The sequence below is a fragment of the Eurypyga helias genome, unplaced genomic scaffold, assembly GCF_000690775.1.
Source record: "Eurypyga helias isolate BGI_N326 unplaced genomic scaffold, ASM69077v1 scaffold794, whole genome shotgun sequence".
NCBI lineage: Eukaryota > Metazoa > Chordata > Aves > Eurypygiformes > Eurypygidae > Eurypyga > Eurypyga helias.
This window is the reverse complement of record NW_010245462.1, coordinates 3,022-19,890: the sequence shown is the minus strand read 5'-3', so window position 1 is coordinate 19,890 and position 16,869 is coordinate 3,022. Positions and strand designations below refer to the sequence as shown.

The window sequence follows — 16,869 nt, the reverse complement described above, 5'->3', positions numbered from 1 at the left end:
CTCCTTACTGCAGCCAGCTTCCTTCCTGGGCTTGATCCATCCCGACAGTGAAGTCATGTTTGGGAACTTTATTGGGAGTTGTTCCTTGCTGTTAATTTACAGCCTGGTGAAGGCAAAAGGAAGATATTTGAATTTTTTTTTCCCCTTTTCAGATAATACAAATATAAAGAACTCCATTACTTTGAAAATATCTTATACAGAGGAAGCACTCTCACCTCTTGCTTCCTTACAGTTCAAGTGCAGTACTAACTAAGCCAGTAACACTGGAGACTGCTGATACGCATGGAAATTATTGGGGAACTACTGTCTTGTAAAAAAAACAACATTCAGTTTCATTTTAACCGAGTATTTCATAGAATCATAGAATGGTTTGGGTTGGAAGGGACCTTAAAGATCATCTAGTTCCAACCCCCCTGCCATGGGCAGGGACACCTTGCACTAGACCAGGTTGCTCAAAGCCACATCCAGCCTGGCCTTGGACACTTCCAGGGATGGGGCATCCACAGCTTCTCTGGGCAACCTGTCCCAGTGCCTCACCACCCTCTCTGTGAAGAATTTCTTCCTGATATCTAATCTAAACCTCCCTGTTTTCAATTTCTACCCATTCCCCCTTGTCCTGTCACTACAGGCTCTTGTAAAAAGTCCTCTCCCTTATTTATTGCCTGCAGCAGTTAAATGCAACAGTGTTTGTGCTGAGGATTTGTGCAAAGAGGAAAGTGTAGCTGGCTTTTAGTCTCTCCCAGCTCTGCACCCAAAAAATTGAATTTGCATTTTCCCTCATGTCCCCTGCTTATCAATATCTGTGCAGCAATGTGCAGGACAGAGGTCCAGTTTCAAGCGTGTAGCTGGCACAGGGGATGAGCCTACAGACAGCAACACAGCTGGGCACAGTCAAGCACTACAGGTCTGTTGAATGATGACACCTCTAATTTAACCCTTTCCATATCTGCAATCCTTGCAGCAGCACCTCCTCAGTACCCCTGCCACCATATAGCACTTCACATCCCTGTCCGGCCCCCTGCTTTCCTGACTATGAGACCCTATTTTACAACCAGTGCCATCGCAGTAATGACCATACAAAAGAAAACTGGCTAGCTTTATAGCATGTTTGATTTGCAGAAAAAAAGTTTCCCTTTACAGAGCCCAGCAAATGTCCAAGGTTCAAACAAAGTACGAGGTGCTAAGGAACAGAGTCTTGACAAACCTTGTTTTCCTGCACAGGGGCTCAGTACATAATGATTTCATTCAGCAGCTACTGTTCAAGCATGGAAAGTGTTGGTAAAGAAATCCCACAGAGTTCAGACAACCATTTTCCTAACTTAAGCTTCCCCCTCCACTCCTCCCCCTGGTTTGCCTTTCGGGCCTCTGCCAGTCATAACATAAATATTCATCAGCTGATATTTGCAGTAGCTGTGAAGTTATGAATGAGGCCAAACGCCTTTCCCTCCTGCCCCATCTGCAAAATGGCAGCTTCTGGTCTTAGCTCATGGCCAAACGACACTTTCCAAAATCCCCAAAGTGCACTTGCAGGCTTTTCAAATTCAGTCGGGTTTTTAATGCGCAAAGCAGAAATGCTGTCTACCTAATATTTACCCTGGGATTACTGAAAAAAAAAATATATATATTACTTTTCTACCCTTTAAACTTTGCGATGCCTTGACGTAATAGACAGAAGTGTTGGCAGCTCAAAATGTTGGTGGGTTTATTTCAGGGGACATGACTGCTGCAGGTTTCCTTTCTGAATCAAATACCAGACACTCGAACCTTTTGTTGTGCAGAAAAGAGAAACAGCTTTTATTCTTAACGGTGGTTTCCTAACCACCTGGGTGCTGTCAGAAGGAGGCACATGCACTGGAAAACACTTTTATTAAGACTCCTTTAAGCCTGTCTTAAACCCTGGATCCTGAAAAATGGAATCCCCACCGCCTGTCATACGTGCTTTCCCTCTGCATATTAGTAAGAGGCTGATGCGTTACAAATGTTCCCTCCTCACAAAGCCTGGAATTATGCTCTCAAACCTACTCTGGATCAGTAAGACAGCAAGACATCTGGTGTATCCGCACTAGCAAAGCCAAAAGCAGAGATGTCAGAGAAACAAGACGACAGCCCAGAGCCTCCGTGAGCCTAATTCAGCAAGGTACCAATCCAGCCAAAAGAGCTGTACTGATGGACACAGATGAGGACCCTAAGCCACAGCATCACTGGGTCTTAGAGGCTTAAAAATCCTAAATGCCCACAGTCATGGGGAAGTTCTGATAAAGAGGCTCAACATAATTCAGGATTGTGGAACAGGTACATCTCCTCGTAGCCTGGGTTCCACAAATCAATCATGCAATCTATCTTAACTAGCCTGATTCATGTAGGTTCAGTCACAAATTCAAGTAAATAAATAAATACATAAATAAATTATAAAACACACACCAAAAACATCAAAAGGACAGTGATAGGTTTAGTAAGTTTTAGGGATGTTGCAATCAACTAATTTGATTTTCACCATGAAAAAGCCAAAACATTTCTCCAAACAAGTCTCCAATATTTGGTAGAGCATTATCTTCTCAAAAAAAACCACCCATCTATTTTTCATTTAAATACTACAAAGGACAATTTACCACATCCCTTGGGAACACTCCAACAGTAATAACCCTTGCTGCTAAAAAAAACCCAACCCACACTTTTTTTTTAATACCTTCAGCTTTCAGCCACTGCATCCTCTATGCCTTTGTTTTGAGATGAAAGAGCCCAAAAAACATCTCGCTGGTACCTCCAAACCAAGATCAAGTACTTAATCCACCTTCTTAATAATCAGCTATGTACACTTCTCAGTATGAAGCCTGCAAAGATATTCGGTCCTGCCTAGCTTCATCTCTATGAAATCAGACCCAAGTTCAGCAGCAGGTTCAGCAAGGGCCCTGGCCAGCCTTTAGCTAACGTTTACTCAAGAAGAGTAAACCCAATAAGCCCAGGATGTTGCACATTGGCTACAGCTTTATTCTTTAGAGCTACTCATTTATGGACATAAATTAATTTCAAAAAGTCATGATCAAGGCGGGAAAACTTACAAGGCAGACATTACATACATACCGTAGTGTGGCTCCTCCGCTTCCACGTACAAATTACCACTTTGTGTGTGCACGTCTGGGATGTATTTATACATGTAAGATCAACAGACAGGCCCTTAGCCAGACACACATGCAAAGTTTTGTTTTGCAGACCTAAATCACCTGCTGGAATTGACTTAGGATCACTTGATTTGGAAGATTTTAATCCCCAAAGAGAAAATAATGTATGAGGAACTGCTGTTTGTGACACTAAACGCTCCATAATGTTACACTCTGACTGTTTTCTTGCAGCAAATTACACTACACCCAAAAATCCAAAGTTCTTACCAGGTCAACAACCCCAGTTTTATCAACTGTTTACATACTATCGTGCTGTTTAAAAGCATCTTGTTGGGGCAATGGAAGTGTCTTTGTGACAGCACAAGTGAACAGTAATTAATCGACACACTTTACTGAACATACTAATATTGAGATGAGCTGTTCTGGCATTTACCACGATGACATTGCACCGCAGGATGGTCTAACTATTGCCAGAACTAGAAACAAAAACAAGGAAAAAAAGAGAATTAATCACATCAACACCTTCCTACAGCCAATGAGGTGTTGGGGAAGGGAGCATACGCCAATTCTAAGCAGAAAAGGAAAGAGAAACTTTGAGGAATTTCTCCTTATCCATTTTCTCAAGAGGGTGGGAAGGTGAGACTGAAAAAAGCTAGCTCTGGAGAAAGGCATATTACTCATTAGAGGCTCTCTCCTCTGCAAAGACACCTTTACTTTGATACATCACTTTATACGGCACGCAGGCTCTTGGCTTTTATAAAGATTTCAAACTCTTTGGAAAATGACTATCAGTCACTGCACTTTTCTAACCATCAAAAGCAACAAAGCTTGGGATATTCTCTCAGGAGTTCGCATGTATTAATATATGTAGTGATATATATATATATCATTCTTCCTATATTAATAACCCTAAAGCTTCTGATAGAGGCAATAAAAATCCTCCAAGGTAACTTATCCAGTGCATCACTGGGAAGAGTCAGTCAGAAGGGAAACTTCCTCCATGTCTGTGTTGCAATCACAGCTCTAGAGACAATGGCAGCAGCGTGTGGTGTTGGCTTAGAGATGCTTTACATTGCAGCCAAAATATTTTCTCATCATATAGGACCAAAGATTTCCAAACGTATCAGTAAACAGCTACACAAATTAGTAAACGAGCTCGTGGGCTGGATGTACAGTTCCTTGTTCTTTGAATGCACTCTACATCCTCTGTAACAACTGGCAATACAACTCCCATCCATATCACAGCAATAATGGAAAAAGGATTGAGAATCAAAAGGAGTACTTTTTAATCTTTTTATCTTTATGGTAAAAGGAACTTTCTGTGATAGATCAAAAGTATGTTTTTATGCTGGGGGGGAACAACATACACCCAAACCCAACACACTTGGGACTGATAAAAAGCAGAGCCTGCAGATGGTTGAACTGTCTGGGTTTACTGTTCATTAGCATGCCAGCAAATTATTTAGGTTGTGTGTGGTTTTGTAGTCTGCTATGCAGCAGTTATGAACTTATGCATAACTACTTGCAAGTGGCTATCCAGAGACTAACATGAGAAGACACTATTAATGATGCATGATGAGGTCTTCTGAGTTTCTCTGGCACCACTGAATAACGAGAAAATAAGCTGGGGCTAGAACTATCAGAGACATCTTTCGAGTCTGCTGTACAGCTGTGGCAATCTTCTAGGGTACCAGCAAGAACATAAAAAGCAAAGGTTGGGAGGATGAATCCAGGTCAGGTATAGTTTATGGATAGATAACACGGAGAGTGAAGTACGGAAGTCATAAGGTACTTGATTATTTACATGTTAAAGTATGCACGTCATGCACCAGGACCTTTCATTTTTCCAGTCACACAAGGTGGTGAGTATCAACCCAAGATTCAGGATCAGCTCTGTAACAGGGCAACTTTGGCTGGGAAGTATCGGCAGCATTGAGAAGGTAACAGTATGAGTCTTGCCAAACTCAAAACAATCATCACTGCTCTGCCACAAAACTTGCTGCTTCCCTCCAGCTGCTGTCTCAAAATTTCTGATAAAAGTGACTGTCACACAACCTCACATGACTTCAAATACTATGGGCCTGATGGAATGCACACAGAACTTCCAGTGAAACCAATGAAGACTTGGGTGTCTCTTGGGAGGATAGGGAGAGATGAGCCCGTAGGTTCAGATTCTTAGTCAACATAGATCTGTACAACTCCAGATTGCAACAAAGTTATGCTATCTCACGATTTGGCCCTAAACATTTTGGACAAAGATCGTATCAGCATCTAAACAGATGAAGTGGAAAGAATGTTGTAATGGTGGTGGGCTTCCTTATTTACCCAAATGCATGACCCTTACGAACAGCAAACCCTAACTTCCCTGGCCCCAGGACAATGCTACTGAGCAAGTAACATGGTGTGGACGAGAGCACTTTAAGGTCTTTGCTAGCCTCCTTTTTAAGTTCTTTACTACAACTATAGGTGATGTGTAGCCTGGGAACCGGGGACTGGGTTCCTCTGCCTTGAGGAGCACCCCATGCTTTCTCTACCGACGCAAAGTGCTGCTGAAGCACCGTGGGTTACCTATGGCTTATGCCAAACTCCCACCTACGCAGGTTCCCTTGTCCCATCTGGTAAACAACTATAACTAGACTTCAACTTTAATCCTGGGTAGGGGGATCTTGAAAAATGAAAAAGAGCTCTTCCCTTCTGGCCAAAGGCCCTTCACCAACACCCACACCTCATTTCAAAGTATTTCCAAACAGCAAAGACTCTTCCCAATGGTCCCAGGCCTCTCTCTCTTATTCCAGCTTCCCTGTGAGATCAAAACCAAGGACATTGCAGCTAAGGCTGGTGCAGACATGGCAGCAACAGGCAGGATGGATGAGATGCAATGTTACAACAGCGTGGAGATGAATGCTGGCACCCCCAGACCTGCAGCCATGGAACAACCTCACCAGTAGGCAGCAAGGAAATGAGGTGGATTATTGCCAGGTCTTATTCTTTATTTGCAGATATATTCTGTTGTTGTGCTTTCCTAAGACCGAGACAGAACTCCCTTTTCCTAATATAAATCTCTGTTTCTAACTCTTTGAAAGAGCTTGCCATGGGAGTTTCTTGTTTGAAGGGCTCTCTTTTAGTTTTTCCAGGTTCCTGGGTAGAGATATAAGCTTGTCAAATGGAATTTGCTTATACCAAATTCAGTACTTTTTGCTGCTCTTAACTACCTGATGGGCTGCAGATGCGTACTCCAGAGTCAGGGACAGTTTTTATTAAAATGATAACAGAGACTCCACCTACGCTCTTCAACACACCCGGCTAGCTTATCTTCAATAGAGCACGCGTACAGTCCCAGGGGAAAGCTTGCTGTTCAGATTCAGGTCTCACCTGTTAAGGAGACTGTTTGTCTCACGTCCACGCGACACTTCTGGGTCCAGTAACAATACATGCTGACCTTATTTACTAACACAACCAAACAGAAATCTGTAGAGCACATACCCTGAATTTGTATAAGAGCTAAATGTATGCCACGTTGCCTTATTCTAGGATCCTTGCACCTTTTCTTGAAGTCTTCATGACCATTCATGAAAATTAGACAAATCTCATGTGAAATGAACCTAACCATGAGTAGCTGGTCTGCACTTTTTAAATAACAGCTGTTTTAAATCCACCATTTTCAGTCCTAACATGAAAATCTAACAAAACAATATCTATAGAATAAAAGAGGTTAGTATGCTGAGTGGCTTGGGCAGAACACAAGTAAAATCATGTTATGCTATTGAACTATAGATAACCAGCAAGAAATAACAGGTCTTCCATTCCCATACTCCAAAGCCACCACAATCAGGTTTTGCTCAGCAAACTGGCAGAGCGTAAAATATAGTCCCAGTTGTATAAGGCCCTGCGCTGTAGTTCATCTGTGGACCTTTCCTATGGTTGTTGGGTATGTGCGATATGTGGTAACCATCCCAGAGTTATCTGCCTCAGGGAGAACAGAATGATTTCTAATTAGGGCAATGGAATGGAAATTTAAGGGTCTTAACTGGGAAATCCGTTTCTTTCCTCTTCTTATAGAGAGAGACTTCCTCTTCCTGTGCCTGTCCATTTACTCTTCAGACTCTGCCGGGTAGGGACTGCTGCTTGCAGAAAAGCATCTTTACAGTGCACAGTGCTATCTTGACCTTAACTGGAACCCGAAGATGTTGTTGTCATAAAATAATGATAAATATTAACCATTGTCAGTCTAGTTATATGAACTTCTTCTCCTTCACTGAACATACCGTCTACTCACCTTGCTTACTGTAAGGATGCTCTTGGACATAAGACATCCTGTCCATCTGAAATGATGACTTAGGAAGTGGAAAGCCCTAAGGGGGAAATCAGATCTTTGAAGTTCAGCTGGGATAGCTTCTGGGTGCCTCTTCGAGAGCCACAGGGCCTGGAGAAACACAGGGCTGGCCCTCCTGGGCATTCTTGTATTGACGCATACCCAGCGTACCTGCGCAAAGGAAGAAGCTGAACTACAACACAAAGGCATTTTTCAGCTGGAGGGCATGTTCTCAAAGCAGCAAAACATCTTTGTTATGAATGTAACATATGTGATAGTCTCCCTCTGTTTGGCAGGAGATAAGAAAAACAGAAGCAAGGCAAAATGAAAACAAAATGGAGCATATAGGCATCGTGAAACAATTACAGTGCTGTGTCTCATTAGTATCTAAATTTGGGATTGCCAATCTTGTTTTAAAAACAGTTTTGTTCAACACTCAGTGACAGCATTTAAAAGCTGACATATCTTGCTGTATTGCAGGCCATGGCCACAGCTGGTGTAAATCAGTATAAACTAATGAAGTCAATGGAGCTTCTCTGATTTACACTAGCTGAGGTTATGGCTCAATAAGGATAGGCTTGCTTTCTAGGAGTGTTCAAGGAAGCCAACTCCTGTGTGTCCTGTGATGAAGTGGTTATTTATAATGGCCTTCAGTGTGGTTGGGAGCCAAATTTCCACATCAAAAGTAGCTTTATAAGAGATATCCTTACAGTGAGGTTCAGTGCAAAATCATGACTTCAGAAGCCAGCTTTCCTCATGCTCTCAAGTGTTTGATTTCAGCCTGAAAACCATCTGAGAAGCCAAGAAAAGCACAGCCATTCCTGCCTACTTCCCCAGCTCTGCTTCATCTTTGAGTCGCCTGCATATCCAACAGGCCCCGACCTACACTGCCCATTTATCAAAGTGAGTTACTCTAAGTGTCTGTTTATTTATGTTCAGAAATTCCCAGTAAGACCGACAAGTTTCATGCTTAACCTGAAAAATTGGGGATGGAGGTGGAGTTGTTACCAGTTCCAGAGCTATTTATTTGAGTTGGCCACTAGTACAAGTAAAACACAATAACGTGTCCCTGAGTCACAGCGAGAGGTGGAGGTCACAAGAAAACAGATCATGTCTTTCACAACTCTTCTGCTCCAGTGAGCCGAGTAATGACTCCTACCATTTACTCACTGGATTCACCACCCTGTGCACAGACTCTAAGCATCAAAAAGCAGCAGGTCTCCGCTTCAAACAACTGACAGGCTAAGCAAGAGAGCGAAATCTGTCCCGAAGCTACACTGACCTCCTCCTCCACTTTTTATCTGAAAGGTCAGATGGTCTCACAACTCTCATCTGACTTCTGCCATCTTCTGCTCACCAGACTGCCGTGCCTGCAGTCCTGTGCCTCCGTGCTTTGGCACTCTCCTCCGCTGCATTAAACTGTCAGGACATCATGGCAAGAATGTTCCCGATGCAGCCAAACCTGTCCTCCGGGCCCAGGCCGCTGCTTTGACTGCAGTTCAAAGTAGTCCTTTGCAGAAGCATACTGGCTCTGCTCCCGGCACATCTAGCCTTGATGTGCTCTATCACGTGCCCGGACAACTCCGCAGGCTCTTTCACTGACCTTGTCACTTGGACACGGGCTGTCTTCCCTAGAACTTCTTGCTAGAACAGGGTCTCTGGAGTCTAGTTGTTGACATCCCAAACCAGGGCTGAAGCCTCTCCAAACCTCCCAGGTGGTTTCTATACATCCTCTCTAGAGTGTCCCTCTCTCCCATATTCTCTTCAGTGGGATTAATCCTCTACAGGCTCACAGGGGCCAAGGAGAAAACCCTGTGTGAATGCTTTGAAAATTGGGATCTTCCAAGCCAGAAAAATCAACACTGTAGGCTGAATATGAAACCTCAGTACACAAAGCCTCACATCTTATCCTCTTGGGAGATACCGCTTTCCCCTACAAAGTCCAGGATCCTCCTCTTCCAGACTCTCAGGTTTTGCTTTTGGTCTCTTCTCTCTCCACAAAAGATGTGATCATTAAGAGTTGCAATCTCCTTTCCCAGGGAATACTCCTGGTCTACCTGCGGGGGGGGGTAGGGAACAACATTCTCCCAGGGAATACTCCTGGTCTACCTGCGGGGGGGGTTAGGGAACAACATTCAGTTTCTGTTCTGTTACCAGCCTCCCAAATGGGTTGTTTTTTCTGGGCACCCAGCACACCAGTGAAGTGCTTTCTGGGTAGATACATATCACTCCATGTTCCTCCCTTATTAGAACTTCTACACTGACATTTTTTCTTGGTATCTATGGCAGTGTATGAGCCAAGGTGAAGTCAGAGAGTAATTTCATCACAGTTAAAACCATCGAGACACTGTGTTTGCTATTTGACATACAGATAGGCAGATAAACTAAAGCATCAGAAATGCAAAACACACCCTCTGTTCCCCCATTACTTCTACACCTTGACTTGAGGACTGTGATTTTTTGCTCCTAAGAGTTTTTATATTCACTTGTTACTTTGGAGGCAAATACTGTATTTTTCTACTTAACATACCACCAACAAAGACCTATTATTTTCTCCTTTTATATGGCTTATACTCTCTTCAAACACCCTCACAAACTGCAGCAAGATCTACCACCACCACCAATGTGTGCTACACTTTCTCCAGGTGAAGGAACCATGAGGTAGAGTTACACTTACACTGGATGTTGTTCAGCTTTTAAAATGATTGAGGACACTCACAAGTCTTCTTGCTTTCTAACCCTAGATCAAAACCTACTTCCTGCCTTTGTTTAATAACTTCCAGAAGCAGTGAGTTTGGCTGTCTCAAAATCAAAGGAAATTCTCTTCACTGTGGAATATTTTAAAAACAGAAGTCTACAAGGCAAAATAATTCTGTTTCTGGTAACGCCATTCCACAGCCTTTCAGCGTTTGGCTCAAGCTGTGCTTTTTAATGCACGCCTGTTCTTACTCGGGTTGAACTGGAAGGCAGTCTGACAATTCTCAGATAATGAGCAAGAAAAAAACAACGTAAACCCATTATCCCAGAGGAATTAGAAATAGTTAATTACGCACAAGTAACAAAGCTGGTTTCCTCACCATCAGAATTTATCCTAGACTATAGAGTACAGAACTTTCCTTCAATCCAGTTGGGGCAAAGACAGGAAACTGCATCTTCTAAACTTTAGAAATAGATCTTAAACATGTAAACATAAGATATTATGCCCCTATCTTTTAAGTAACATTTATATTATCTAAAATAAACAGTCTTTCTGAAGTTAGTCTGTAATTGACATCTGACACAGTCCACATTGCAACAGATATGATAAGTGCAGTAAACAGCAGAAATTATGCTTCTCTATGCTCTGAGAAACATTCATATTTCCTTACACAGATAAACTTTATTTTGTTGCTACGCAACCCTCACACAACACACTACATTCTGCAGTAAATAAGAGTACAAATTTTACAACTGAAGGGCAAGCATGTGGCCTTTTGGGTTTTCTCCCCATTTTGAGTTCCAGCCCCAGCTTTAGTTCACATTGTAATATTCCATCATTTTATTGCAAAGCTGCCTCTAAAGCTCAGTAAGGGATATTTCAGACAGGGCAAAAAGGGAGAGTCAGAACACACGAGTCCTTCGACGCTGATGGGAGACAAATGGTGGAATCAGTGATGTCAGTGACAATGGAACAGTGCGATCAAAGCTTGCTTTTTTCTTTTTCCCCCCTTAATCCTTCTTAAAAATGAGCACAAAATTTCCACAACAAGATTTTCAAAACATTTCTGCAGTGGCCTCTCCCTGCTCCCAGTAGCATTGCTATACCTGTAACAGAAGTGAGACAGACCAAGAGCTGCCCTTGGCTTTACCCAAGAGGAGATTAGTAGAGCCTTTCCCAAAGTGAGCAGGCAGAGGAGGTAAGGTCACGTTGCCATGTGGAGCTATTCCTTTGTTCTTCACGGTTGCAAAACTTCTGAATTCAGTGGGCACGTGGATTATTCAGAGAACAGAGGAGCAAACCCTGCATGTGCCTCTATCCTCAGCAGCAGCAGGGTGAGTACGCTAAGACTTATCTGTCTGAAGGGTGCTCATGGAAACTGAGTAAGGCCACTAGGATCTTCTCAAATCACAGGTTAATACCTCAGTTATTCAAGCTTCTCTTTTTCCTATGGCTGCAAACCCTTCTAACTCTCCCAGGTGGTACCAGCCTTCACTTGCCACCGTCAGCGAATCCAAGTGAAAAACGTGACTCCGGGCTCCGGCTGGGTACAGTCGGCACACTTCGGCAAAGGCAATAGGGTTGTGAGGATTTGCACCAGCCAAGGACCTGACCTATCCCTGACGCACATACACAACGGTTGTCTGATTGCGATGCTTTTGTGTCACTTGAACAGCAGAATTTCCCCAATTTCACTCTGCTGTTCAGCTCTTCACAACTGAGAGTCCCCTGAACTGCTCCAGCCGGCATGCTGCAAGCCCACATGCTTATAAAGTAACAGCACAGTCGTTAGGGAAACGACACCCTGTTCGTAAGAAAGCAGTTGTTCATCTCTACCATCTACAGCGCAGTTCCTCTAAACAGTCAGCAAGAAGTATCTTTTACATTTTAAATTTCTGCATTTTGATAGCTGTTTGCTATCAGAACTTTTCTGTTTATAGTTTCATTTTAACAGCTAAGCTGCTTTCAGGCATATTACCATTTGTTGTAAAACCTCTCCAAGTTTCTGTGTTGGTCTTGTGTAAAGGCCCACCTCTAATCACAAATCCCAGTACAGCAGCTTTCCGTAAGAGCCCAGGGGGATACGGAACCACCTGTAAAATTCGCTTCAAGTACCCTCTTCAACAAGTGGTGCCCTAAAGACCAACCCTTCTCCAGATTGCGGGATGAGGCCCAAAGAGCGAATTTTGTCTGGCAGCACGCTTTCTGTACAACAGGCACCACACGAGGCAATAGTCTTCAGACCTAAATCCTGGAGAACAATACTTGTTGTCTTCGTACCAGCGTCCTGCCAATATCTTCTACTCCCTGGCATCCTGGAGGAGAAGTTACATGTCAGTTGAACGCCCCGCTTTGCTCTGCTACTCTAAGCCTTTTCTTTTTCTATCCCATAGATTTCTTTTTCTATCCCATAGAAATCTACACTGTCAGATGAAATCCAGCCTTTACCAAGGATTTGCCGCTACTTTTCTACAGATTTATTGCTCTCCTTGTGAAGAACATTTTTACTCAACCTACTGAGTTGTCCAGCTATAAAACAGGGATAACAACGAATCTTTTTCCCATCTCTCCATAGCCTAATCTGTTTATACTGCAAACATTCACATCTCCCTTCTACAGGTTACAATAGCGTCTTGCCCAGGGCAAATGAGAGCTATGAGGAAATGTGAGTCAGAGGTGGTTATTACTGAAGGGAAATGTTGATGTCTCACCTGCCAGAGCCATTGCCAGGCGAAATTCTTCCTTCAGCATCTGGAGAACTTCTTTTGCTCCTTCTTCACCCTGGGAGATTAGGAGGCAATATGTACTATTACGTGTACATATAGCTCGTATGTGTAGATGCAGACACGTATACATTTGCCAACAAAATTTTATGCACAACCATAACTCTCGAGTACTTGTCATAGCAAATTTTAGATCAGATGGCCTGGGTACACACAGACACACTCAGAAACCATCACACACACACACACACCCCCATGTGTGCACACATACATGCATACACTAAGACCAAAGAGCGAGTCTAGGTATCTAAAAACCAGAAAATTGAGCTTTTATCTAACTTACTTGGTAAACCAAGCCCCAGATGAGAGGTCTTCCGATGAATACAGCTTTGGCACCAAGAGCTAATGCTTTGAGAACGTCTGTGCCTTTTCTTACACCACCGTCTAGGAACACCTCCACCTTCCCCTCCACAGCCTCAACGATTTCAGGCAAGACATCGATCTGAAAGAGTGAAACCAGGAATACAGCTTGCTGCTTCTGGAACCCTATTCATTCTTTAATTAATTTTTTCGAACTTCAGAGTTGGCTGAAAAATGTTAATGAATGCTTTTTTTTTTTTTCTTTTTTTGAAATGCATCTTCATTACAGGAATAACTGTGGAGGAAACAACTTCATATAACACAAAAATTCACTTTCCTCTGAGTTTTGAACAAGGTGGGAAATGCCTTCTTTTAGTGGACGTACATGTTACTTTCACCAAACTCTACTTATCCCTTTCACCAGTGACAAAGGTAAAGGGAGAAGAGGATTTTTACTGTTCTAAGCTACAAGTTCCTCGGTTACAACCAGGGAGTTAAGTAACATGTCCACATCATACGAGAGGTCCCAACGAAGAGATGAATTCAAGTTTCAAGCATTAGTTACAGGGCAACCATTCCTGTAATTTCTAAATAGTTCCTATTCATGAAAATCAGGAAAGATGCAAAACTGGAAGCCAAGTACTGAGGAGACTGGAAACTGTGTGGTAGTAAGACAAAAGGCCCACAAATTCCTATCTTTCAAATACGGATGTAATTCATTTCCTTTCTAATGGATAAAAAATGACTAGGAGATGAGAGGAAAAAAACTTGAAAGTGCAGTTTGCTTTTAGATTTGGACTAAAATTTTCTTGAAGTTTGGCACTTCTTGTGATTTTTTTCCCCTCCCTTTGGTTTTGCTCTCTTGCCAAACATATTTTGGACCTGTTTCCATATACAGAGACCGCTTTCTACATCCTGACAAACTGTACCAACAGTGAAGTGCTATAATAACTGAAGTATGATGCAAACCATAATTAAAACATAGATTTACTCCCTGTGTAACCAGACACTAGAAATATTAACCAGCTTGGGTTCAGCTCACGTTCTGCAAACCTATGAAATTAAAGCAAATGATTATGTTTCTCAAACAGAAACGTTCAGCACGATCCAATGCAGATATTTACATTGTGAAATGCAGTTCTTTGTGCGATGGACTCCAGTGAACACATCGGCTGCCACAGCGCCTTCTCCTCTGCACTGTGGTGTTGCAAAGGAAAAACTCATAGCAAGTAGATTGCAAGTTTAATTTCTGTTTGACGGCAGTTGGTAAAGGATTAATTCATGTTTCTTGAGCTTTCTCATTTCTCAAAATGATGGTTTTTTAATATCCTCATACATTCTTCCTGTTGGATTACCTCACACACAGACTTGCCCAAGATTTTCAAATACTCTTTGGGGAACACATTCTCAGAAGGTGACAAGTAGATAAAGAGGACATAAGTTAGAGAATAAAAATGAATTTCAGAAGGCACCCACACTCTGAAAATTCAGCTCCCCTTAGGGTGTCTAAAACTGAACAGCTGCACTGTCCAACAGTACAAAATCACATCTGAAAAAGAAAAATCTCAGTCTTGTTTGAAACTGGAGAAGCCCTGACATCAGGGGGTCCTTTTCCTACCAGCCCCCAGGAGCGCCCGACCAGCCAGGCAACAGCATCCCAGGGGATAACGCCTCAACTTCATTAACCATTTCGGAAAATGTTTACGCTGACATTTGGCTCCCCAGCACAGGGCTTGGCTGGTGAAGAACCAGCCAACACAACGAAGAGATCAGCGGGTCCATCGGAACTCAGAAAATCAGTGGGTGAAGGAATTTGGCAGGGGGAATCCTCAGCTGCCCCTGAGGAGATAAGCAGGGAGCAGAGTGCTCCAGGAGAGTGAAGGGAACATGCCAGAGGGACAGCAGAGCTAAGCAGGTAAGACTTGATGTGCAAAACACTCTGCAGGGAAAAAAGGCTTACCTGTCCTCCTCTCCCTTCAGAAAATCAGCATGGAAAACAGGAGGCTTTTCATCAAAAGACACATTAGGAATACTGAAACAGTCACAACTGGGCTTTGACCCTCCTCCCTCTCTCTTTTCACTTGCACAGCTTTCCCACACCAAATGAAGCAAGATGAGTGATGACCGGAATTTTGGGGGGTTTCCTTCAGTCTGCACACATACTTTTTCATTTTCCTTTCCTTCTTTCATTTTTGCCAGTTGAGAACTTCTCAAATCCCTTTCACCTTTGGAAAACGCATGGGGTAGCACGACAAGGAAAAGGAAAAAGGAAAAAAAAAACCCTGTAATTTAATCACTTTGTACCTTTTCCAAAGGTGAAAATGTTTGAAAGGAGAAAAAGGGAGAGTTTGATTCTGGCCTTAGCTGTTCTGTAACTCTAATTTTTCAGAAGTCTCTTAAGAACATTAAAAGGGAAAAACAACCCTGGTACAACCTTCAGTGAACTGCAAACTGCAACAAAGGGGGATGAAAAAGGATGACAAAGGAGAAATAAAAGAGAAGACTGGAAGAGATTTCTTAAAGACTTTCCAATTTCTAAACATTTAACTGACAACGATACGCTCTCTAAAACTGCTCCTCTACATTTCCACGCAGGGTGCTGTAGCCAAGGACAGGGTGCCCAGGTAGCATGAAGAAACAGCCACACATAAGCCCTTCTGTGGATTTTTTAGTTTGATCTGACCAAGGGAAGGCTGCGTCTAACTCTGAATTTGATGTGGCATACATAGAGAAGCGGGGAGAGAATACTGCTGATGGGTTAATATGACACACGTATTTACAGGTTTCCCCTCCAGCTGCAATGTGTTCAGAGGAAGCAGACAAGAAGCCAAAAGGTGGAGAGAACCAGACCCTACAACTGGTGCATACTGGCACCAGTACTTACCGTGGCAGGGACCCCATCAAGCTGTCGTGCTCCATGATTTGACACCAGGATACCATTTACTCCAATCTTTACAGCTTCTTTAGCATCATCAGCTAGAAAAAAACCCAAACAAACAGACAAGATATGCCCTTCCATAACTAGGAGCTTATTGACACCATGATGAGGGATATTTTGGCATCACTAAAAAAACATTGCCAGCTAATGCAAAGTCACCTTAAGGCTTCGTCCTGCCAAAGCCCCATCTCAACACAGAAAACTGTTTTATCTTTAAGCAATAAAACCAGAGAAGTAATTCAAAATGTTGGAGCAGAGCATTTTACCATATTGAATTAGCAGCCACTGTGGTTGCTAGCCTTTATTTTCTCTACTACGTCCCACAACTCATCACTAAGAAATTGTTCTGCTAAATTATTTTCTCCAAGCCAAAATTATCAGCCTGATTACAGTAATAATCGATACTTAATGAAACCACTTCACTGTGCTCGGTGCTCTTCGGACAGAATGGAAATCAGAAAGCCAACCGTATCCTGGGCTGCATGAGGAGAAGTGTGGCCAGCAGGTCAAGGGATTCTGCCTCTCTACTCTGCTCTTGTAGACCCCACCAGGAGTGCTGCGTCCAGCTGTGGAACTCTTAACATCGGAAGGATATAGACCGGTTGGAGCAATTCCAGAGGAGGCCACGGAGATGCTCAGAGGGCTAGAGCCCCTCTGCTATGGGGCCAGGATGGGAGAGTTGGGCTTGTTCAGACTGGCGAAGAGAAGGCTCCGGGGAG

At 43.0% G+C, this 16,869-nt stretch overlaps 1 protein-coding gene across 1 annotated transcript in view; it reads right to left on the bottom strand.

The window, feature by feature from the left end:
• Window positions 1–12,373: 12,373 nt before the first annotated feature.
• The window catches only part of LOC104508430 (hydroxyacid oxidase 1-like), a gene marked incomplete at its 5' end in the record, with an annotated part of 5,297 nt that continues 801 nt past the window's right edge, over window positions 12,374–16,869 (bottom strand). The window contains 4 exons of the mRNA XM_010150063.1: window positions 12,374–12,444; window positions 12,841–12,910; window positions 13,196–13,354; window positions 16,097–16,188. Coding sequence (XP_010148365.1) covers window positions 12,374–12,444; window positions 12,841–12,910; window positions 13,196–13,354; window positions 16,097–16,188 — 392 coding nt within the window. The remainder of the gene's footprint in view (window positions 12,445–12,840; window positions 12,911–13,195; window positions 13,355–16,096; window positions 16,189–16,869) is intronic.